Source organism: Branchiostoma floridae, chromosome 12 (assembly GCF_000003815.2).
Source record: "Branchiostoma floridae strain S238N-H82 chromosome 12, Bfl_VNyyK, whole genome shotgun sequence".
NCBI lineage: Eukaryota > Metazoa > Chordata > Leptocardii > Amphioxiformes > Branchiostomatidae > Branchiostoma > Branchiostoma floridae.
Window position 1 is genome coordinate 6,493,991 of NC_049990.1, and position 24,277 is coordinate 6,518,267.

The 24,277-nt window shown below is 42.5% G+C and overlaps 3 protein-coding genes and 2 non-coding genes across 5 annotated transcripts; 2 read left to right on the forward strand and 3 right to left on the reverse strand.

Moving 5' to 3' along the window:
* Nucleotides 1-324: 324 nt before the first annotated feature.
* On the reverse strand, nucleotides 325-8,008 carry LOC118427786 (patched domain-containing protein 3-like). Its single transcript, XM_035837716.1, has 14 exons — nucleotides 7,890-8,008; nucleotides 7,325-7,497; nucleotides 6,774-6,946; nucleotides 6,277-6,352; nucleotides 5,735-5,872; nucleotides 5,383-5,425; nucleotides 4,827-4,988; nucleotides 4,319-4,452; nucleotides 3,861-4,013; nucleotides 3,093-3,218; nucleotides 2,338-2,482; nucleotides 1,727-1,848; nucleotides 1,101-1,277; nucleotides 325-738 (listed from the first exon to the last, which is right to left on the reverse strand). The coding sequence occupies exons 1-14, from the start codon at nucleotides 7,975-7,977 to the stop codon at nucleotides 478-480; spliced, it is 1,971 nt and encodes a 656-aa protein (XP_035693609.1). The 5' UTR covers nucleotides 7,978-8,008; the 3' UTR covers nucleotides 325-477.
* Trnae-cuc lies at nucleotides 3,325-3,396 on the forward strand. Its single transcript has one exon. It is a non-coding gene; the product is annotated as a tRNA-Glu (tRNA).
* Trnae-cuc lies at nucleotides 6,015-6,086 on the reverse strand. Its single transcript has one exon. It is a non-coding gene; the product is annotated as a tRNA-Glu (tRNA).
* A 565-nt stretch (nucleotides 8,009-8,573) lies between the features above and the next one.
* Nucleotides 8,574-15,141, reverse strand: LOC118428078. The gene is made up of 9 exons (XM_035838045.1): nucleotides 14,443-15,141; nucleotides 11,968-12,098; nucleotides 11,415-11,533; nucleotides 10,702-10,775; nucleotides 10,013-10,132; nucleotides 9,519-9,633; nucleotides 9,023-9,120; nucleotides 8,669-8,789; nucleotides 8,574-8,585 (listed from the first exon to the last, which is right to left on the reverse strand). Exons 1-9 carry the CDS (start codon nucleotides 14,709-14,711, stop codon nucleotides 8,574-8,576), a joined length of 1,059 nt encoding a protein of 352 aa, XP_035693938.1. The 5' UTR covers nucleotides 14,712-15,141.
* A 1,303-nt stretch (nucleotides 15,142-16,444) lies between these two features.
* On the forward strand, nucleotides 16,445-22,539 carry LOC118428212 (sulfoquinovosidase-like). Its single transcript, XM_035838221.1, has 9 exons — nucleotides 16,445-16,953; nucleotides 17,616-17,739; nucleotides 18,221-19,180; nucleotides 19,588-19,765; nucleotides 19,922-20,033; nucleotides 20,526-20,681; nucleotides 21,090-21,200; nucleotides 21,865-21,994; nucleotides 22,335-22,539. Exons 1-9 carry the CDS (start codon nucleotides 16,618-16,620, stop codon nucleotides 22,436-22,438), a joined length of 2,211 nt encoding a protein of 736 aa, XP_035694114.1. The 5' UTR covers nucleotides 16,445-16,617; the 3' UTR covers nucleotides 22,439-22,539.
* The last annotated feature ends 1,738 nt before the right edge of the window (nucleotides 22,540-24,277 follow it).

Sequence of the window (24,277 nt, forward strand, 5' to 3'; positions counted from 1 at the left end):
GGGACATTCATTTACGTCAACAAATGGCGCAAACTACACTGGAATAACACACATGTTAAAAGTACATATGTATGTACCGAAGAACCATTGTAATCAAAACATTCATGAAGACATCTATGTAATCCTGAAATAAATTGTCAACTGTGTACTCTTTGGTGGGACAGATCAGCAACAGTTCCAGGTGCTACAGGGTTCTTCCGTTAGCTAGTATGGCTTCCTATGTATTCTTTTGACATACCGAGTTTTTACAATGAACTACATTTCCTATATCAGATATGGGTCCATAACATGCATGTCATATCATACTAATGGTGGAGTCCTATCTGTGACATCACTACTGGTTGCTATAGTATTGGTCTGACCAAAGAACACACAGTGAACAATGGATTGACATAGTAATAGATGTCTTCAGGTAAAAGAATATTTTTTTACTTGAATGATAGAAAGAATTTCATATGTCATTAACACTTTAAACTGTCACGCAATGTTAGGTAACGCGTAGCTCGCTTTCTGCTGGAACCGGTTAAAGTTATGGCGGACACTCTTGTGGTAGCGTGGGGAGGGGTAAGACTGGGAGCCGTGGTCTCGTGTGGGACGGGTACCGTTGGGCGGTCTGGATCTGTAGTACGGTGGATAGTCTGGTTCCGGCAGGCCTGCGTACATGGCGGGGTTGTAGTGCCCTGTGGTAGCCTCTGGCGTCTGCTGTGCCAGCTTAGTTGTAGACGACGACGACGAAAGCTGCAAGAGATATAACAGGGGTCTAAAAACAGCAACGTAATGACTGTACATTATGCTCTTTATTACTGCGAGGACCAATATATTTTCATGTCTACAAAACTGCCATGTATTAGCGATATTGTTTACACTTTTTATGGGTGAAGTGGGTACGTATACCGGTACATCGAAAGAAAATCAGTGGACCGGATCTCGGACCGATTACCAAATGAACAGATTACATCATCAAGCACTCACTCAGTGTTGATAGTTTTATGCTCTCTATCTTGTATTTTTCTATACCATGTTCTTACTCGATGTAAAGTAAACAAACATTTACTACAGAGATTTGGCATGCATGCTATAACAATATATGAGATATTCACATGTGGAGACTCGTCATCGTCCGTCGTGGTTTCTTCGACAATGTCGTCCTTTTTCTCTGATTGGTCCATCTTATTGTCCGATGACGTGTGGTAGGGCGCTGGACCAATTAGGCTGCAGATAACAGGCAGGAAGACTAGCCCGTGCCACAGTCCGAACAGGACAACTCCAAAGAAGACCTTGATAGGAAATAACAAATGTGTGTCCATCTTATGTCAATCTGCTTTTAGATTGCCTTAATCAGTGATGTTCAACCTTTGTCCAAGATTAGACGAATAAACTCTTTCATATATACTGAAAGATATATATACTGAAAATACGTTGTAGACTAGAAAGGCAACATTTTCGAGAAAACGTAGGTTGTTTCTCTCCCCGCAATTTTCATTTTGCCAAGCTATTCGCACATAAGTCTCTACCATTGACCAAAAAAGGCCACTTTGTATTTGCTGAAGTAGCTAATATTTCGTTCATATTTGATGTAACAGCTGATGTAACTGGCAGTTCTAAGCTCTGATGTATTAGTGAAAGAAGAAGAAGAAGAACACGCCAGCAAAAATAACATGTTTTCTTTATGGGAAACATAACTAGATACGACTGAGCACAACTATAACAATGAATACAGCCTCACCTTGAAGAATGTCTGGAAGATGTACGACTGTGAGCCGGACAACAGCACAAACGCCAGGAAGGTACTGAAGCCGCCATTGAAGACCGCCGTCCCGATACGCAACAGTGTCTCCTTTGCACGTTCTGTCAGTAAATATTGGTTCGATATTTGAGAAGACTTATGACAGGTTCTTACTGTTATCTCTCTTGCAATTGCAGTTGCAACAGTTAAGAAGCAATTGACAGCTATGTTATTTTCTTGGTGGAAGTGGTTTTCTATTTATTACTCGACTAAAAGGCTTGAATTAGTGGTTATGACTTGGAGGTTGAAATGTACATCATGACGACAGCTAACTCTAAAGGCTAACGTCACATTTCTAAGAGGACCGGCCGAGCAGTTTTGGGGAACGAAAATTACGATATAAAAGGCAACAAAAACACAAAACGGACCAAAAAATAGTTCAACAACATTCCTTGTGCAAATTTATTGGCATAAACTTTAATTTTTCGTTTCAGCAAACAGCCCGTCCGGACCCCGGTAGGAAATATGACGTAGTTCTAATCAGATCAAAAGTTATTCTGGACTTATACCCTACCCTATCATCCTACATCAGAGACAATTTGCCCCCATACCGTTCCGGGTCCCTTGCACCAGCATAAAGGTGTGTCCGACGTGGGCGGAGTAGTCCACGGCCAGTCCGACTGCCAACACCAGGATGACCATAGTGGACAGCTCTATGGTCAGCCCCCAGAAGTGCATCAGCCCGCCCAGGTCAACCTGCGGACAATACAGGTACGAACTTAGTCTTGACTCGTGTGTGACAGAGGATTCATACGTATTTTGAATCTAGCGATATATGTATTCTCCTTCTTCACCCTCTAACTTGGTTGTTTACCCCCTAACTACCCAATCGGGGCAGTGCTGAGGGGAGTGGCGTATGGATTAGGACAAGCGGGTCAGACAGTTTGCCGATTCCACTCAACAATTGTGGAGGAAAAAGGAACATTTGAGACAGTCTCTTTTGGCTCTGATCAACTGATATTCAAACGTGTGGCTTCCTTAGTGTATGCTTGGAGATTGTTTATTCTCTTTTTATCGATGAATGGCATTTGGCAACATCACTTTAAATTTACGTGATAATACGTTAAGCTTGGGACCGCATTTGGAACACTGCAGCAGCGACACCTAGCTGCAGTGCGAAGTAGAACCAGACATTATTGCCCTCAAGAAAAGCCTCCGTGGACCCAAAATTTAATCACATATTTGTCAAGGTAAAACGTAAATGCACATCAAATATTATAGAAATCAATCAATCATTTGATAGCTTCTTAATCTATTCCTTTTAACAACGAAAGCAAGGTTATGACAAGATGAATTCCAAACTCACCAGTGTGAGAACCACACACAGTGTGATGTAGATGCTCATGAGCAGGTCAGCCACCAGCAGGAGCGTTACCAGTGCCACAGCCACCATAGCCAGCCCGATGTTCCTGTACACTTCCTGCTGAATGATCTGGGCACATGTAGAAGATCAATGCTATACGTTACTGTTGTATGAAACAAAGGTAAGGCTCTACGAGCGGTGAAAAGAGTATTTGTGTGGCCAGGGGGAAGGCATATCCCATATGGTCTAGTGGTTAGGATTTGGCGCTCTCACCGCCAAGGCCCGGGTTCGATTCCCGGTGTGGGAAGTAGTATTTTTTTCACATTGTTATCAACAGTTTACATTCTACCTGACACTAATTAGTATGTATTTGCTATCAGGGTATTCGTTGTCTATAGACCCTTTCACACAAAGCTGACCGTGGCCTTCCGACCTTCTCGAGACCATGGTTGGAAGTTAGTCATGAGATAGGTCATCATCGGTTGGGAGTCGGTCAGCGAGGTTGACTACTGGTCTTAAGAAGTCATCTGTGACATTCAACGATAAAGTGTGATAAATAAAAGTCGGGAACGTCATATTCTACTTAGATATAGTGATAGGTCAAGAGGTGTTTGATAGGGGTTACGTATACACAGCATTTTGTTGGTTTCGTAGCGGCGGAACTGACTAGCGTACAGAAAGACTGTAAATATTCAACTTAGACATCGTGATTTCATGGTTAAATGGGTTTGATGGGGGTTGCATTTACATACTCCCAGTATATTCTCGTACCTTGTTGGTCTCGTACCGGCGGAACTGAGTGGCGTACGGGAAGACTGTTGACTGGAACCCGGCGGAGTCCGCGAGGCTCACCACGCTATCCATACCTTGTACTTGAGCTTCGGTGCTCGACAGTCGAATGAACTTAGCCCTCATCCTCGAAGTCTTAGAAACAAAACAAAATGATACAAAACGAATACTTCTGTAAACAGACTTGGTCGTTATAAGCGGACTTAAACTTTTCTAACCACTTACCTACATGAAAACGGAGAAAACATTTTTTTGGTTTTGAACTATTGTGGTTGTTTGTTTGCCTTAGTGTTTGTCTGCAGGTGTGTCCTCAGTAATGTGGATTACGCAGAATGACACATATGTAACATAAGGTGATAGTGGTGTCATAGGATACTTGGAGAATCGGACGGCTGGTTTTGCTAGACTCAAACTGAATGGTTGGTCAAAGATGTACTTACATAAATCCAAGTTTCTGATTGGGTAGTATCAAACTTGACGTCAGAGGCAAAGTTGTCACCGCCAACCGGAAATGGCGCGGCCAGGTACTCTTCTAGCAACGTGTAGAAGTAGCTCTCGTTCCCAGGAAAGTCGTCTGTAGAATATAAAACGTTTGCATGTGACGTCACAACTAAAAGATATCAAAAGTTACAGGCGCAATATTAGTGGTGTGTCCAGATCCAAGATGGCGAATGGTCGTCTCGGACGTGCAGAGGTTGCATTCCCAAAACGAGTCATTCGAAGTATGGAGCTAGGTCTCTAGACATGCGAAGATACATTGAGAATCGTCTATTTAGTAAACGTTTTCAAAAGGTAAATTCGATTCTCTAATTGGTTGACAGCTGGTTAGAAGCCTCGCCCACAAACGTGGAAACCTCAGCCCGGGGTAGTGGAGCCTCCCTAGGTATATTGTATCGGTCGACACATAGGAGAATTATGTCGGTTTTAAAAGAACATTCCATTGCGTACCTGCAGTGATCCCTGGATCGCCGGACTTTTGTGCTTTGATCCACTCCAGAAAGCCGTGATACCAGCTGACTACAGTTGTAGAGTCGATGTACTCATTACTCCTGAGGTTGGTGTACAGCGCCTCCATCCTTACTCGTTCGGTGTAATAGTCGGTGCCATTTTCTAGTGGCACAGAAAAAAGATTTAACGAGGAGGTTCATTGTTTCAAGCGCAGAGGCACAGTAAAACGCATAGTGGGTGATATGTCAAAGGTGAATGCCCCTAAGTTGTAAGCTGTCCATGCCTATACGTAATGCATGTCCAGAGGTATTTGTTTATGCCTTAGGGGTCTACCGATTTTATATATTACCCACAATGCATCTCACAGTGCATGCGCAGTTGGAGCGAAATGCACTGAGCTGTTTCTAAGTGATCAAACAAATTAACAAACTAACATGGGTCTTATATGGGTTTATATGATACGTCTTTATATTGCATAGCCTAAATTAGAACTGGAAGTTTTAAAATGATTCTTCGTCTTTTAAAGAGATGAATGTAACAAAAAATACGGACTTACCTATATACATCCCCACGTCCACACCGCCCTCTTCTGGGAAATACTGGGTATGCAGAATATACCGATCATTAACTGTTCATCAAAAGTATCTACTGTTCAATAAATGACAGAATGGCAACTACTGATATAACTAATGAGGAATTTAACGTACAACCAATGAGAGAATGGTAACAAGCAGTGCAACCAATAAGATAGTAGCTGAATGATAGGACCATGTAGTCGGTCTATTGGTACGACCATTCACTGATTACGATTCTTTATTTCAATGTGTAAAATTAACTCAACGGTAGAGTGGGGCAATTAAGTCACCGTCAAATCAGTATACTATTGTAATTCTAAGATCCGTACGTACCTGTTCATACAGGGTAGTGTACCTGAAGACGTAAGACTCGGCAGGTAGATACCAGACGAAGTTGAAGTCCTGCTTCAAGCTGTACGTACCGTACGCCATCCACCCTGCCGTGCCGAACGTGATCAGAAGCACCAGAATCTGAACATGGAATAGATGGCAAAATACAATGTACGAAAGGTCACATTATGACTAGAATGGCTATTGTGGGTTATTTCCTTTTATATTTTCATTCTTCTTTAATAATCTTGCATGTGAATGTAATATGACTAAAAAGATTTACTTCCCACACCGGGAATCGAACCCGGGCCTTGGCGGTGAGAGCGCCAAATCCTAACCACTAGACCATATGGGAGATGTCTTGCTTTTAGCCGTTCAAATACTGTTTTGATACTCAATGTTGTTTATGAATTAGAACTGAAGGAAGTACATAATTTCAAATGGTGATCAAATCGTCAGGCATTCGTCAGTCAAATTAGCGTAGACATCTGTGAAAGCATTGTTGATTTAACATCATACATAAGCATATAGCGACCATCGCTCACCTTCACCGGGATTGTCAGCAAGATCCGGGAGTAGCATTTGTCGAAGAACCAGTGTACAAGGCTTTTGCGTGAACATCTGCAAAACAAAAAAGCGTTAATTTTCACGGAACCTCCAAGAAATTCATCTTCTCTTGGTCGTGACAGAGAAGACAGGCGCTAAGTAGTAATACAGTATCTACATGTTCATTCAAGAGAAATCCCCCTAGCTCTTTCCCGCAATGAACAGTGAACCATGCTTTAACGTCTCATGCCGAGGACTTCAACTCTTTCTAGTAGCGTGCATATGCAGTGAACGGCACAACCGGGGTTTGAATTCCCAAGCTCGTAGTCCAGAGACGGAGTCCCTAGCGCTCGTAACACTAGACTACGTATGCTACAACGTAACAGAAACATTACAGTCTTCAAACTGAGTCAGAAAATATGTCAGTAATCCGTCAGAAAACATTACAATCTTCAATGTCAGCATTTAGATATAAGATTGTTCTTCTTCCACTCACGCCATGGGTTTATAGTCCTTGCTGTGTTTGAAGCAGCAGCAGGCGTCCCGTCTGGCCTCCCGGCGGTACTGGTCGATCACGAGCGCCCCCATGAAGAACGTGCATTGGAACAGGAACAGGAACACGATGGCGACGGCAACGTAGATGCAGAAGGACCTCAAAGCCGGGATCGGCTGTGCGAAGGAGTAAAACACAAAAATATGATTACAAAGTATTGCCTCCGTAAAAACTGATGTATTGTTCTCGGTTGGGTTATTTTTTTGTTTGTTTGTTTAAATCACCAAAATCAAGTTCAGTTTTCAACATGATATGCTACACAGATAACAGGTACATATTCTGCAGTATTTCACCTTTTACCGAAATTTACACCCGAAGATGGCATACTTATGTTTGCAATACATATGCTACATGAAAATAGGAGAATACCTAACTGCAGCCTTGTTTTGGTGCATGACCCCAGATGACCCCAATAAATTTAAACATGACCACTGTAACTGGAAAGTGTTTCGTTTCCGTTCATGATCCGATAACCTATGAACATTAATATTTACCGATGTTGCCCCGATCCCAAAAGCCACCAGGTCGGTTATAGAGGTGACAGTGATGGACACTCCGGCGTGCTTCATCGCCTTGGCGGCGGCTTCTCGTTTGTTCTTTTTCCGTTCTTTTGGAGTCAGGTTTTCCCAGGCTTGTACAATGATGAACATGTCATCTACTCCAACACCTGCAAAGGGCGTTGGTAGATTATAGATAGAATTGAGGCTTCGCGTGTATATGAATGCCATCGAAATAGATATGGGTACGAAGAACATTGGTTAGAAATGCTGACCTTCAGCAATGTACGAAGATGGAAACGGAAAATTCAATTCAAAGGCTGTCCCAATTGAGAGAAATGGGTGGAATGTTGCAGGACCAACAATTCTCGAAATATATATTCACCTTAAAAGCAAATATGATATGAAGTATAGATTAAATTCTATAACATACACAAATGCAGTGATACACAAACCAATGGGAAGAATCAATCAATGAATGAATATATCAATGAATGGTTTAACAGATCATTATAATCATCTTTTTTGAAAGGGGAGGGCTGTAGAGTATGAAATGACAAACCTATCAAAAGGAAAGGCATGACACTGTGGATGGGTCCGTACAGAACTCCACAAAGGGAACAGAACCCTATGGACGCTCCTGTTGCCATGCCAACGGATGCCACGCCCAGAAGGCCGACGTAAATCTGCATGAGAACAGCATTAAGGCATGTCAGAATAAATCAACATTTCAAGCTATTCTGGTTTATGAAATAATAGACCCATGGCTTATGAATTAGTCTCCGTCAATTATATATATATATATATATATATATATATATATATATATATACACACACATATATATATATACATGGGTCTATTATTTCATAAACCATATATATAATATATATATATATATATATATATATATATGTATAACAGGCCGATTCTATACTTTCCCTTACCTCCGTCAAAACCCAGTGCTAATAAGTAGAATCAGAATTGCAAATATACTCCGACCTCTCACGGTTCGAAGCGCTATTTCTTTATTTGCTTTAAGGCAGACAGGACCAACATGGCATTACACTGAAATTAGTAACTTACTTAAACCGTGCCATGTACAGAGATCTTTTTGCCTTAGCCTTTTCATGCCGTAAGAGGAGTAAGTTGTTATCCACTGTCTACAGGGTACGGTACTTGATGGCGGAGTCCATCCCTCTCCTTTTACCTCCCAACGGAAGCGCTAATTATAATTGGTAGGTTTTCATCGGTTGAACTGTAATTGACATACAGGATTGGTCTCTTGCATGTGTTTGCCACGTGTGCTTCTAGATAAAGTGTGTTAACTTTATTACCTACCCTGTGCTCCACTACGTTGATGTTGCCGACCATGAGCACGACGTACGCGATGATGAGCGCGTAGCCGGCGGACAGGAGCTGAATCTCTGAGAACGTTTGACCTCGGAAAGCGTCCTGAAAACTGGAATAATACAAATGCGTCAAAGATATATCTATTCTACCAGACAAATCTGCCCCTCAAAATGCAGGAAATAGCGTTTCATTGGGTCTTAGATTTCAAATATTGCAGAACCCCCTAGGACCGTCGCGCGGAAGCCCCCGACAGGATTTCATTTAAAATTCAGGGGAGACAAAGTACACTGTGTATGTTTTTCTATAATGAACAGATTGAAATGAAATCAGACAAGAACCTACCTTCTTATTGCCCTTGGTAGGACTTCATCAAGGTCATTGTGCCCCGCCAGGCCTACATCGATGAACTCAGCCTCCCAGGCCTTCCCGACATCTCCACCCTGAAGACAATATAAAGGCAAGTTCTTAGTCTCGCACTTAAGATGGTCAGTCAGTTGTCTTCAATAAGGTGCTTAATGCCTTCAACTGCGCATGTGCATCAAAATGCCTTGTGGGTTATATGTCAAAGGTCATTTTCATCATCATATCTATGTCGAAGGCGAAAGCCCCTGAAACATACACAAACACTTCTGGACATGTATCAAGTTCAGTATCAAGCATGGTCAAGACAAGAACTGTTAACAAGTTGGGAGCCTTCACCTGACGTATCATCCACACTGCAATTCGCTGCACCTCAGTTGGAACCAGAACGCCTCTTCTTACCCACACCAATTGCATTAAGTACTGCCTAGACATTATGATAAGAAAGTAACTAATCAGTTTATACTCATATACTCACCAGTCTCAATGCATACACCATGGTGTGTGCCTTTGCGCCGGTGATCTCTCCATTCCCGTTCCGAGTTATCTCAGCTAGCACCTTATCAACATAGAAGTCTCCCAGGTACACGGGACTGGAAACAAAATGTAATTTTATTGGTTGGTAAGTATGTATCTGTAAGTTATAAGAAAACGGGACTGTGTCTGTGCCCTTGCGTATACGATGTTGATTGCTTAAGTAACAGCCGCCTTGAAAAAGTTCAATAGCTACACGCTTTTGACTCATATAAAGTAAAGTAATATTGTCTCATATGCTATTAGTATTACGAACTATGAACATCACATGGCTTGTATGATCTATATGTTAGAATGCTCACTTTTTGCATATGTCACTAAAAGGAAACTACTATCATTTACTTTAGAGTGCGGCCTGTGCTCATTATAGGTATGCAAAGCTCTCTGTAGCGTAGCGTTCAAGTTGAAGACATCCAGATATTCAGCTGTTTCCCATACCTGGTGAGGTTGACGGTGTTGACCATGTCTATGACGTCCTGATCTGTCAGGTTACTTATGATCGTCTCGTTAAAGCTCCACAGCTCCAGCAGACTTGTTGAGAAGCAAACTCCATTGAGCCTGAAAGATAAGTTGGTGAGATCTTACGTTAAAGACAAAGAAATAAACGTTAAACTAGACTTGGCAAAACAAGACTTGACTGCATGGGTGGCATCAACGCGAGTATCAGGTTCATCTCTTTCAAACAAAAAAGATTGCGACCATAATATTAATCGTGTTGATTATGTCAAATGTCACAAGAGTACTGTTATCATGATATGATTTTTGAACATACTATTATTAATTTCTGTTATACCAAATTGTCCTGAGTTGTATAATTTTGAACATTCATTCGTTTTAGTTGATCATTCCGATCATTTGTTGTAATCTCTTGTTCCCCACAATCACAGCAGGCACAATTGAAAAAAAAGTCATATGACAAGTTCATGCCATTTTAGGTAAATAAACTAAGACTAAACTGAAACTGTACAAATATGGAGACATCTGAATAAATATGTATACCACACAAAATATCTTGAATCCAGCAGAAATCACCAGATTACCACCATGATTTACACGGCTACTTTCCCCCTGAATAAATGAGAACATTAATCAAAGACCTCTCTTGTGAAAAGAAAAGATGTACTCACTTGTAACAAATGTTCTCCCAGGAGGGGACGGTTTCAGCATCTATTGTCTTGACCTTCTTGTCGATTTCGTACATCTGAAAAAGAAAATTTTATATAGTGTCATGTTCAATGTTAACCCTCAATCCATTTTCAAGGCGTGTTCGGGTCTTTAGCACGCATTACTGCCAAAACCAATCAAAACAACAATTGCATGATATCTAAACCGTCGGTTGCGTCTTTGACAGCTAGCGTACGTACTGTAAAAACGCATTTTTCTACTGCAACAGTAATATGAAGTTTTATTCTAAAATATTTTTTAACACCCAGATGTCAGATCAAGAATTCTATGTACCTTGCAATTGCCAGAGGTCAAACCCTTATGAGGTTTGGAATGGCAGGTTAACGTTGTTGCTAGGATCGGTCTGGTATATGGAAATGCAGCATTTCTATCTCCAGGAAAATGGAGATATAGTTTTGGGTGTGTTTGTGTGTCTGTCTGTCTGCCTATCTGTCTACCTGTCTGTCTGTCTGTGTGTTTGTGTTTCCGGAATTTTTGTAGTCATCATAACCCAAGAACCCCTGGGTGTATTTCGATAATATTTGGTATCTAGGTAAGTGTTTGGAAGACAACGGTCAAGGTCGATATCGGGCACCCGGTGACATTGGTACTGCAGCAGAACTTGACCTGGACGTGCTATGGTATTGATTTCTTGTTATCAATTATCCAGTCTCACCGCTCTGATGCTGTCTGCAGTCAGCACGTTCTCGTCCATGACCAGAATGTACTGGTACCGGCCGGACAGGCTGGGGAAGTTTATGGCTACGAAAGCCGCCTTGTCTAGTATGGTGGAACCTGGAAGAAGAAATAGATCAAAACAATTTTTATAAAACTCATTCATTTATTAGGAGTAGCTTCCTTGGCAGACTTCTGAAGTAGCGCCAGGGCTTATTTTTTTGGGAGGGGCGTTTATTCGCAATTTGCAACATTGCTAAGCTAAGGTTCTCTATGCTGAAATGGAGTCTGGGTGCGACCAAACTCCTTTCCCTGCATATAACCCTTAGCTCATGTTGAAATCGCGAATCAGCGCTCCCTAAAGAATAAACGCAAAGTCTGTGAAGGAGGCTACAATATCATATACATGACACACATGTATGATATACATGATTGTAGTGATCTTTCACTAGTGCACTTTTAATCGGTTGTGTTGTCTACGACAAAGACCACCTTGCCACCTTACTTGCTAAAACCTTAGATTTAAAATCAACAGTTGACAGAATTCTACTGACCGTCTGGGACCCAGAGGTTGTTGTATTCCGTCTCCTGGTAGAACTTGATGAACCCCGCACAGAAACCACCGGTCACCAGCAGTGGCACAAGGATGGCGAGCCAGTGGAACCGGCCTACAAATCTGCCAACCCTAAGGAGGACAGAAAGAAGAAGAATCATACGTCATTCTTTGTGGAAGAGCTTTTCGTTCTGCTTAAGAGTTACACGTGGGTCTTTTTTCCTAAAGAAAATAATGTTTTGAACAAATTGGGTGATATTTGCCAGCGTTACACAATTCTAGCCAGGTCAAACGGAGCAAGACATTAGCTTCAGCCCCTGCACACAGTAAAGGACCATCACCGGTGGCCTATGCTCCGACTAGGCATGTCAAAGGGCCCAAGTAAAGTAAGTTGCGCTCAGAAGTAGGACTCTCATCTTATCGACAAGAGCTTACGGGCTCTTAAACATGCTAGATATAGAAGAGTGCCTCTTTTCAAAGAGGTTGAACCTTCCTTTTTCAACCTCCTTGCTATTTTCAAACGCAAAGACTTGCTATAGGGTATAACGTCCTTTTCAAAGTTCTCCTTTGATTGCGGATCAAAGACATTCTGAAGGCTATTGTCTCGGTGTTTGACTTTTCCTTTGTTTAAAGGTTATCTGTATTAGGCAGAGACCGGACTAGCTGAGGTAAGATTACTCAGGGCTACACAGTGGTCTCACCACCCATTACCTTGGTTAAATATGACAGAAATTAATGGATAGATGAAGAAAATCATTTCTGTTAGGATCGTGGGGTGCATGTGGTGGCATAAAGCTTAAGAGAAATACACATTTCACGGAAATTATACGAAACATTGGAAAGCATCAATACATCTTACCCCCTCTACTTTCTGTATTAGTTGATAAGAGTTACCTCACAGACAAATGACCATAAATTATAGATTGGTCACTAAAACCATTCAGGCGCATCCAACGTGTAGGTTTGCAACAAAGCGCCCCCCCCCCTCCACCAATGATGAGAGCGTCCGTCTTTCAGACAGTGTTTGCAAACGTCTTCAAGACATTGTTTGCAAACATCTTCAAGACATTGTTTGCAAACGTCTTCAAGAAAGTGTCTACAAACAGTGCTTTACGATGCAGGACTCGAAATTGATTTTGTGGAATTGGTGTACCGGTGCAGCTTGTCTGAGAGTTATGTGCACATAAAATATGGGGTGAGCTACAAACATAAAGCAAATGTCAGCTAAACCTATACAGATCTCTACTGCCTCTTTTCATGATAGGAATAAAAAAAATTCATAGCTAACTTCAAAACATTATACATGTAAAGAAACAGTTGTTTCTAACACTTACATCCCAAGATTATACTTTTTAATAGTGTCCAATAGTCATTTTGTACTTAACCCTACCCAGATATCTAGGTACACCAGTGCACCCCTGGTCAAAGATTAGGTGCATGGCACCAAAGGTAGATATGTACCAAGTATTTTGAGCTCTAACATACGATAACATACGTTCGAGAAGAGTACATCATAATAATCATTAATTATGCATCCCTTACGATGGTATATTCTACGTCACCCAGTCTGTATGCAACATTTTGTATTGTCAGTCATATCTGTTTATAGTTATCGACTGAACAAATTCAATATGTTGTGTTTCATATGGTCTGATTCTATCACCAACAACAATGTCTGACGTTTACAGAACAGTAACAAATGATGATGAATGTAGCAATTTATTGGACAGAGACGGATTCGCTTTGTGTACACTATTTAGTCGGATACACAATTTGCCAACCACGAATTAACTAGAATCCATGGTATTGTCTGAAAAGACCACAAAGAAATGGATTTTTTTCCTTGCAAAAGGCATGATATATTTTTAATAATTCATCATCATGATCATTATTATAGGTATATGCTGAATTACATACTTTTAGAGGTGATACTTGAAGCTAACTGTTGAATTCTTTTGCAATGCACGAATTATCATCGGTACCATCCAACTGTCGTAACCCGTTGAAAAGCATGGACAGTGTTGTCAGGTCTTTGCAAGCTTTCACAAAATTACACAGAAACACTTAAATGTAATAATAAAAATGATTTATTGTAGGTTTTCTGAAATATAAAAAAAATCTTCGTCGTTTTTTTCTTTATATATGGCTCAGAAACATGGTAGGAACTCGCATGTAGCAGGAGGTACCATGACCTAGCCGCCTATTCAACTACGAGGGTAAACAAAGCGTGGTGGAACACAATACCCGGTACATTCCAGGTCCTCACACAAGGAAATCTTCCCTTCTTTTTGCCACAGAAGTCTACCATGCTTTGATATATCTTACAGACATGTTGCAAAAGGAACTTGAATGGTTTCAAAAGGCATTGATCTTAACGTACGGTATGTGTCTAGTAGATATATAAAGGGGACTCGTCTTCGCCCCCCTCCCCTGACAGTAAAACAAAAAGTAGGGATCGCGCATCAACTGGTCTCACCTTGTGAACAGTTCCTCCAAACCGTGCACCATAATGTAGCTGACGGACTGCAGACATGCTTGGAAACACGAACAGCTGCATTCGCAGGTGCCCGAAGGACAACACCGCAAACAACACCTGGAACAACAATGCCTCTGCTCGGACTTTCCATCCTTGTCGTCTTCTGGGTCTACCAACACTACTCCGCCATTCTGTTGGTCTACCTTCTCAGAGACAGTCGGGAGACTTCCGTTTATGTTCGTTGACTTCTCAGCGGTGTTTCCCGCCATGGTTCCCTATTACAATGTTCGGCTGGTCACAGAAAGGTCCCAGTCAGTCCCACATGCAGTACAACAGGTTTAAGACAGCAAGTAGACATACTCGTAGGGTGGTCGCGGATATGTCACACACATTTTAGCTGTCTTGTGACTGGACAGGTTTTCGTAGATTCCTTGTCGCCAGTTGTTTCGGTCATACGTCCGGTCCTTTGTGACTGCGGCTCTAACAGTTCTCCCGCTACCCCTACACGTTCTACGCACCAGGTATCAGTGCCCGGTAAGCTTTGTTGTCTGTCTAGGAGGTAGTAAGATCGCATTTCCTATAAAACCTATACCTGGCACCTGCAATTACAACACCTTGCCAACTGGATCGGGGTCAACGTACTCTGCTGAATGGTAGGCCACGCGTATCGGTTCTCGTTTTCACAACAAAAGAGAAGGAGTTAGCCCCCGGCTATGTAACACGGGTGTTAATGATACAGTGTATTCTCGCTGCATTTGTCATTATCAAAATCTTATGCTACACCTCGCGTCTTGGCGCAACAAAGCAGACACCTAATGAAGGTTATGCTTTATTGTCATACAATTTGTTGTTGTTGCCTTTGTTTTACGTCTATTCTTTCGCTAGACGTGGTCCCCTATATGCTGGTTTTCATTTATTTCAGGTTCGTGATGATGGACTGTCTAGGTCTTTAGCTTATGGTGAAATTATTGCAGATTGTATTCACATATTCACAATATTACTGCGGGGGATTCATTGCTAGGCACAATGAAGAAGACGTATTGGCTTCAGTTGTCACACAATATACATCAAGTCACATACCATACATGTCATAAATACACAATGTACTTCTATAGCTATATATTCGCTTTTTTTCGGTATCTGATACATGTTTTACTTAATCATACACATACCTCTGCATTCCTAGAAAATTTCGCCTGAGTGATCAATGCGCATGCTCCATCCAGAACTTCTCATGAATACCTTATTCGATACAACCCTAACATGCTCGCAGATAGACCCAACACCCAGCCACCAGGTGATTGAAGTTCAAGAGAATTCCGCTAGGGGAAATGCTTCTCTTGAATACAGCGATACCATTCCCAAATATTGGGAAAAGGACGAGGCCAGAAATGAAAACGTCACTATTCTTACATCTGCTTGGAGATCCAAGATCCCTTTACAAGTTAATGTTTATTTGTTTGTTTAAACCTTTGTTTATTCATGAAAGCTCAAATCGGCCTGTATGCATGTATATCTATATATATGCCGCTTTTCATTGAGGTCATGGGGGAGGAGACAAGGCTCGGACAAAGTACATAACATAGATACAGTTTACATCACAAGACTTAGTCATAATGAGTCTTATAAGTCTGATATGTTGATACGTAAGTGTGTATTCTAGGGCTGCATACCTAAACGTGGGTTTAGGTATGTCAGTGTATATCGACACCTAGGCCTGTCCGAAAACTTGTCCAACAACTTGTCCAATAATGAGAGCTGCGCATTATTCCGGCTGACTGAAATGCAAACATCTTATATTTTTCTGGATGTAGTTCGAGCCCAAAGTCTAGGAACAAACTGGAGGGAGTGTGCAGATCTTCATTGGTGATTTTTACAGCTGGATTTTACAAAGACAGGGCGACAGGAGGTGTCGTCTTTCGCCCTATTTAGTACGTTTACATGTATTTGACTTCATTGTCATAACATGTTCGACAAGTTGCTATTTGTACAAGATTTTCTGCCAAATTTGAAAGACTTGTACAACCGTTACTATTGCATGTGGCGTTAGTGGTTTAATATTTGACCCAATATTTGCATTGCTACCCACAAGCTGCCATTGTTTTTATGCTGGCCATGGGTATACGTTACTTTTGAGCACACATCGCGTGGCATACTGAGGGGAGTGTACGCAACATGGCCGCTCTGCGAGGTGTTTATTTCCAGTGTCCTAAATTCGTCCACCATGTCCTGATATGGACGATCCTATTTACGTCAGGCTGTCGTGCTTTCACCGTGAGGCAAACCAGCGATGGCGTCGACGTCCTTCTCGGCGGAACCTTGCTACTTCGCCACGAGAGAGCGAACCCCGCCATTTCGGTCGGGACAGGCACCACAGTTTTCCGTGAGCTTCATGGGAACTTCAACATCTCGGACACGGTGGACTCACGAGTTGCGTTACCTGACGTCGCCGTGACGCAGCCCTCTCCGTCAGAGTACAGGCTTGTGTTCTCCTCTGGTGGCAACTATCAGGTAGGGATTTCTAAAAGAATTACGAAGTGGTTATTGCTCTGATTTGTGGAGCAATTTATAAGTAATCTATTCGCACACATTTATAAGAGCAAATGTTGTCAAGGCTTCGACAAAGGTCACAGAGGTCAAAAAGAATTTTAGCGCATTTTAGAGGAGAAAATGTTTTGGTCCAACCCTCGCATAACCGCTAATTTACCATTCGAGTTGGCAAAGTCGGTCGTGCATAGTAAATGATATATTTGACCTTCCTGGGTCACAGGGTGACAATGATTTAGCTAACAGTGCTAGTGGATTATTCTGGGCTCCAAACAAATTCTTTATTGGGGAGACGAGGATAGAAAAACGCAGACCACTAGGTACACGTACAAAAAACCGTATAAGTAGTAAATGGACCCCACATCTGCTTGGAGATATGCTTTCCTGTAATGTTCTTACTAAGGTTAACAAAACATGTTTTTTACACGTGTGATATGAAGTAAAACGTGTTAAAGAACACTAGAAAGAATGTCAAAAGTAGTTAACGTCTTGGAAAAAAGAAAGCATCTGATATATGAATCTGAAGTTATAGCGAAAGACTGAAAATAATATTGAGTCTCCTCTTTCCACATTCGGAAACGTATAATGAATGATATAGTTTTTCTTTGTAAAATGTTTTTCTGCAGACTGAGATGAGGCTGATGACTGGGAACAAGGGGTACGATCACGTGATGAACATCTCGATCCCAGGGAACCTGGACAGAACGTGGCTGCGGCTCTACGCTGATGACGGAGAGCATGTTTATGGAGGTAAGAGCCCCTAGAGATGGTCGATCTACTTTCTCTCCCTTTCAATGACTTTTCATAGGTAAAAAGAGAAAATTGGTAGTTGTGAGTACAAATGGGATAATTGGCAGAAAACACGAGACTGGAATGGCACGATGTAAGCATAAGCAAGTCTTCCTAAACTTGAAATTATGTAGGTGGCGTTTTTTTATGACAGGAGAGAAACATGATATGTGAACAAAAGTTAAGGTAATCCCAGTGAAAAAAGCTCAGATATTTCTGTTTGTTTGTAGCATTAACGCTTACATATCTGTGTAGATTAAGACATGAAAAGGAGAGTTTCCACAGATGTAACCTCCCCCAGCGAAGTCAAGTACATTTTCACATTGATTGGGTGATTCTAATTAAATCTCTTGATCACCGACGCCACTCTATACACCTATACATGTATTACAATATCATGGGGACAGAATGTAACATTTTGGCAATTGATTTTTTCCTGTAGGCGGGGAACAGTTTACGTACTTCGACCTGCGTGGACGGAGTTTCCCGATATGGACCCGGGAGCAGGGCGTCGGGCGGCAGCCGGGCACGTTCGTCACCGACGAGGCCAACAGACGTGACGGTGGCGGCGGGGACTACCACACCACTTACTGGCCACAGCCAACCTTCGTCTCCTCGCGGAGGTATTTCTGCCATTTTACCACCACGGACTACATGATTATGGACTTTAGCGACACCAACGCCCATGTGATACAGATGTGGGGCTCGCCGGGTGTGATTCACTTCGGCTCCGCCGCCAACTTTCGGGAAATCTCGGAACAGATCGGAGAACTGCTCGGGAGGCAGCCGGAGCTTCCCGACTGGGTGCACGACGGCGCGATTCTCGGCGTACAGGGAGGAACGAGCGAGGTTCTGAGGTACTTAGAACAAGCTGAAGCTCAGGGGGTCAAGGTCAACGCTCTGTGGATCCAGGACTGGGCGGGAAGAATCACAACGTCCTTCGGAAGACGACTGTTCTGGAACTGGGCGTGGGACGAGAACCAGTACCCGGGACTCCGACAAGAAATCGTCAGACAGAAGGAGCGAGGGGTCCGATTCCTCGGGTACATCAACCCGCATCTCAACAAACTCGGGGACCTGTACACCATCGCAGATTCCCGCGGATACTTCGTGAAGAACTCCACGGGACAGACGTACATACAGGACTTCGGAGAGTTCTTCTGCGGTACCATCGACTTGACCAACCCTGCAGCCTTCCAGTGGTACAAGAACGAAGTCATCGTCAAGAACATGATCGAGCTGGGCCTGGCCGGTTGGATGGCGGACTTTGGCGAGTACCTCCCGCCCGACATGGTGTTCCACAACGGCGTTCCAGGGCGAGAGATGCACAACCTTTACCCAGCACTGTGGGCAAAGGCCAACAGAGAGGCAGTAGAAGAGTCCGGCAAACTTGGAGAAATAGGTACGATGAGACGTTTCATTCCTTCTGCTAAATCCATGGGAACTTGAAAAGCTGCGTAAACTTTCTTGATGTTTTACTTATTATTAAAAGATTAGTTTTAGGTCCCAGTACAAAGACAAATTATGGAACTCTCTCGACCACAACTGTTTCCCTCTTGTCTACAACTTATCAGCCTTGGAAACAAATGTCCACCGCTATCTCCGTGCACAGTTATTTCCAACTTCTGAGTTCATTACCACGAGGTGGTCTAATGACCTTGCTCTGAACAAACTCCTTAAAGAAAGGTTGCTGAAAACTGAAATAGATCGCATGCAAAAAGAATTATTTTCATAAAGAAATGCAGAGATTTCAACGATACTTTACAACAATAGATGTTATAGGTATATCATTATATGTACGAATTTCAGTGTTCTGGATGCGGGCTGGGTTCTCCGGCAGTCAGAACTACTCCGTGATGTCCTGGGCCGGAGACCAGTTTGTAGACTACAGTCTGGGTGACGGGCTGGCGTCAGTCATTCCCGCCGCCTTGTCTCTAGGGGTGTCCGGCTACGGGCTGTCCCACTTCGACATCGGGGGATTCACCAGGTAACGTTATAGATAGATCCCGACTGTCAATCAAGATAAGTTTTTATTCAAAGATTCGTTTAAGGTTCCTCGGAGTGTCTCTTGGAGTGTCCGGCTACTTCCGTTTTTACGAAGGGAATACTTAGTACATATCTTACGCATTGTCTTTCATTTCAGCTTGTTTGGGATAACACGTACGGAAGAGTTACTTCTCCGCTACACAGAAATGGCCGTCTTCACACCGATGATACGGACCCACGAAGGTAATCGACCAGCAGATAACTGGCAGGTAAACGTTTTTGTTTTCTTTCACATGTATGTCTCTATTGTATACCACATTTAAACGGGCAGTTGCTTCCAATACAAGGAATTGGACTGCCTATATAATGGCCAACCAAACTTCATGGAAGGGGGACGATATCAACTTTGACCCATGACCCACAACATGCATCATTCACATGTTCTCAGAAGTGGGACCAATCATCCTGAGTCAGGTCGTAGCTACAGTCGAATATTATGTTACTCTGTTTCATCTAGTAGTTAGATGCTACAATGATGTCTGTCATAATTCATGCCCGTAATCTCAGTCACGTTCGTCATCAAAATTCTTGACCCTGCAGGAGCGACACCTGGCTGCTGTGCGAAATATCATGGGCCAGTCAGATATGTCTGAGGAGGGAAACAGACGGTCACCAAATTAAATAGATATTAATGTATTAGTTGTATACAAAGAACTTTGCTATCCTTGGTTTTGTAACGTTACAATGATGTACATTTCCAGGTGTACTCCTCTGACAGCACGCTGCAGCACTTTGCCCGGCTGGTGGACGTGCACGTCAGTCTGAAGGACTACATCCGGGAACTCGTGCAGAACAACAGCCGTTACAACCTCCCCGTGCAGAGGCCGCTGTTCTTCCACTACCAGGAGGATCCGGCGGTAAATTCCCCTTCTGATATCTAATTTGTGAATCTTGGTACTGTTTTTGATGTGTATGCGAGTCTGCGTGTGTACATGAATGTTTGTGATGTGAAGTGGAGCGGACTCATTCCTCACGTTACCTACATCTTTCGCACTGCAGTCGTCTCGCGGAAAGACATCTGGAAACGCATTGTTGTTGTTTATCACAACCGGATTGCTTGCGTAAAACGCCTTAGTTATACTTACAACTTCACAGCATCACTCTACTTTACATTGCACATGTGTTTAGTTAGTTTTTCAATTCTTGGCCAGCTAAGCAGAAGCTATGAATGAATTGTAAGGAATGTTTGCAATGTTTTCTTGTTTGTTTGTTTTGTTGTTTGGTTGGTTTGTCGGTAGCATATATTGATACTACAACTTTCCCAGGTGTACAGCATCAAGTACCAGTACCTGTTCGGACCGGATGTGTTGGTGGCACCTGTGTACATGGAAGGCGTGGACTCCTGGCAGGTGTACCTACCCGAGGGGGACACCTGGGTAAGAAATCTTCACTATCTATTCAAATTAATGTACACGACATACAATGTTCGACGTAAACAATGAACAAAGTTGTCTTTAAACAATCTTCTTTAATTTGTCAGTAAACTTTTCGACGACCATCTATCGCCTAAGAATTAAAGTAAGTTGTATAACGAAGAAGACTTTGTTCAATTGATCCTATTTACGGAAATGGTTTTAGAAAAACCATGTCCGTTAAAAGTGCATATGTCAGTCCCAGAAGTAACTAACGACAATGTCAACAAAAATTTATACTTTAAGTGTGGCAAAAGGCATTTGATCTGTATCTGTCTTGTCCACATGCATAGCATTACATATTTTTAATGAAAATTAATTACATGTTTAATTAAGTACAAAACCAGATTAATGATGGATTGGCACGTTTCACCAAGTGCTGACGTCGCGTATCCGCAAAATCACATGTTTATAGATCACGTGTTAACAAAATCCCGTGTCTGTACGCAACTCTCGCGAGTATACGTTCTGAAGTGATTGGTCATCAGTATTGATCCTGAAGAAGGCGACTTTGGTCGTTGAAAATTTTATCCTTGTATACCTTTGTACTGTAAGAAAGTTTAGCATTGTACTAAGATATCATTATTTTTGGAATGCTACATTTATTTCTTTGTTACGTTGTTGCCAGGTCCATCTGTGGAGTGACAGAAGCTATGACGGCGGCCAATTGGTGACAGTGGACGCACCCCTCGGGCAGACGCCATTTTTCTTCCGAGCGGCCTCCAGATGGGCATCCTTGTTCAGGACAGTCGCTAGAGGCACGTACTTTGAATCTTTCTATTTCGGACATCTAATCATACCTATGGAGAGAAAGGGTGGAGAGAGGAGGGGAAGAGGCGGAGGGAAGAGTTTTAAGTATAAAAACAATCTTATTTTTGTACTGCATGACTATAGATAGAACACTCTGCATATTAAGCTATTGGAACAAGTGGGTAATTCATTGATTGAATGAATGACTATAATGTATGGGTCCATTAACACATATGAAAAGTCAACAAAAACAAATGCTGCCTGGTTTTCTGTGGCAAACTTTTATATTGATTAATGAGACAAAAATCATCACTGCCTTAATAATGTTTTGTCTTTTTCCTTTTTCAGACAACCCTCTGCCAGTGAACGGAACGAGCTTTCACCGCATCATCCTACCTTACGTCACAGCTATAATCGCCATCTTTGTCTTCTTCTGGTTCCGAAATCAGTGATTCGACAAAACAGTTCATGTTCTTTGTACTGTAGGTAAAGCTGTGTTACGCTGGTCGTTGAAATCAGCACCACGTTTTAGACTATAGAAATTCTCTCGAAATCGTTGGTTTTCTGCATAAGGTACCTGACGGCTATGTTAACTTTATGTTAAACTGTTTATGTTTCTTTTATCTTTCAAAAATATACAGACCTGTACCTAAACTCTTATTCCGGTACTTGTACTTGTGATGTTACCTTTAAGACATGCCTACACTCGCCCCATCCGCCTACGCAAAATAAGAGCAAAGCAAGTACAAACCGGATGTCCACACCTGCTTGAAGAGGAACACTCAGTATCAACAGTGGCAGTATGTAAGCATACCTGAAACGCACGCTAGGTCAAAGTTACCGGTCAATGACACCTAACTTTGTTGACTCTATTTGATATCTGAACCGCCCGCTCTTTTATTCCGATACCAAAGTGCAGAATGTAATCTTTTGTGCAACTACCAAAGACCTTTTAAGTCACGTGGTGCAACTAATTGCTGATTGGCTGGGTGACGCGCATTCATCAGGTTTGTATTGGGTACCGTTGTTTTGTGTTCAATACCGTGAAGTCTGCTGGACTTCTGGGAAGCGAAACTGTGAGATTAAGCTCGAGATTTCACGAAGTGCCCAACATGTCAGCTTGGGTGAAGACCATCTGGTGTCTTCTTTGCGCTCACCAGCTGATAACCTGTGCAAATGCAGCCGTAAAAGAACGGCATTATTTTGTCGCTTGTAAAGAAGTGTTGTGGGACTACGCACCGGGAAGCTACAACAAGATCACCAACACCGCCATTTCTGACGACAGGTAAATCATTTTACAATAATGCGACGGTATATCCAAACGTTTTCGGTCTCACGCGCAAAAGAGGGTTGCTTAGGGGACGTAAGTCTAATTTTTGTAAATAACTACGCAGTATGAAAAAAGTATGATTGAATTGTTAAAGCTATCCCGGCCCCCCAAAAATGTGAGTGTCCGTTGTTTCAGGGTGAACCTGAGAAGTTTTTGACGTACCCAGGATTGGTACAATAACCTAGTGAGTAGAGTATTCTCCTTACATGCAATATCAATACAGGCTGAGTCATACGAAATGGTACATACTGCTTTCTGTGCTTAGCAATTGGCGTTTGGAAAAAAATATGGGAGTTGAACCGATACGAGAGGACTATTCCCCGGATGTAGTGCTTCCACAAGTTGAGTGGTACCGCACTTAGTTGACAAGAACATCGTGTCTAAAGTACCCTGCAAGGTACTGCGGTGTACCGAAAGTGCGAAAAAGAACGAAAAGGAGCGAAAAGGAACGAAAAGGAACGAAAAGGAGCGAAAAGGAACGAAAAGGAGCGAAAAGGAACGAAAGGGAACGAAAAGGAGCGAAAAGGAACGAAAAGGAACGAAAGGGAAAGTACCGAAAGTGCGAAAAGGAACGAAAAGGAAAGTACCGAAAGTGCGAAAAGGAACGAAAAGGAACGAAAAGATTGGATAGGAACGAAAAGGAACGAAAAGGAAATTACCGAAAGTGCGAAAAGGAACGAAAAGGAACGGGTTCCCACGCGGGCTGTCACAGATCAAATTGGGGGGAGGGGGTGGGGGATTGAAAGCCGCTGAGTAGCGCGCTAGAAAAACGTTTGACGAGTTGACATTCTGGTGTAGGTTATTTTTCTACGGTCCCAAAAATGTCACAAAGTCGTTTTCTAGTGGTCCCGGCCTGAATTATAAGTGGCCCCGGGCAATCGGGACACCGCGTTGATTTCAACTCGAGGCCTGGCTCCAAAGACTTTTTCTGCCCGAACCCGCACGGGAGACGTGTGTCGCC

What these genes read in the sequence shown, in the direction of transcription:
- LOC118428078 (XM_035838045.1), bottom strand. Translation starts at nt 14,711, where the DNA reads ATGGCGGGAAACACCGCTGAGAAGTCAACGAACATAAACGGAAGTCTC. An exon ending in TGGGAGAACATTTGTTACAA is followed by an intron (nt 10,133 to 10,701) that starts GTGAGTACATCT and finishes CTTATCTTTCAG; the next exon opens with GCTCAATGGAGTTTGCTTCT. An exon ending in CTACCAAGGGCAATAAGAAG is followed by an intron (nt 8,790 to 9,022) that starts GTAGGTTCTTGT and finishes GTATTATTCCAG; the next exon opens with TTTTCAGGACGCTTTCCGAG.
- LOC118428212 (XM_035838221.1), top strand. Translation starts at nt 16,618, where the DNA reads ATGGCCGCTCTGCGAGGTGTTTATTTCCAGTGTCCTAAATTCGTCCAC. An exon ending in CCTCTGGTGGCAACTATCAG is followed by an intron (nt 16,954 to 17,615) that starts GTAGGGATTTCT and finishes GTTTTTCTGCAG; the next exon opens with ACTGAGATGAGGCTGATGAC. An exon ending in GTTCAGGACAGTCGCTAGAG is followed by an intron (nt 21,995 to 22,334) that starts GCACGTACTTTG and finishes TTCCTTTTTCAG; the next exon opens with ACAACCCTCTGCCAGTGAAC.
- LOC118427786 (XM_035837716.1), bottom strand. Translation starts at nt 7,977, where the DNA reads ATGGCAACAGGAGCGTCCATAGGGTTCTGTTCCCTTTGTGGAGTTCTG. An exon ending in TGCTGACAATCCCGGTGAAG is followed by an intron (nt 5,873 to 6,276) that starts GTGAGCGATGGT and finishes TTCCATGTTCAG; the next exon opens with ATTCTGGTGCTTCTGATCAC. An exon ending in GGACGTGGGGATGTATATAG is followed by an intron (nt 4,989 to 5,382) that starts GTAAGTCCGTAT and finishes CTGTGCCACTAG; the next exon opens with AAAATGGCACCGACTATTAC.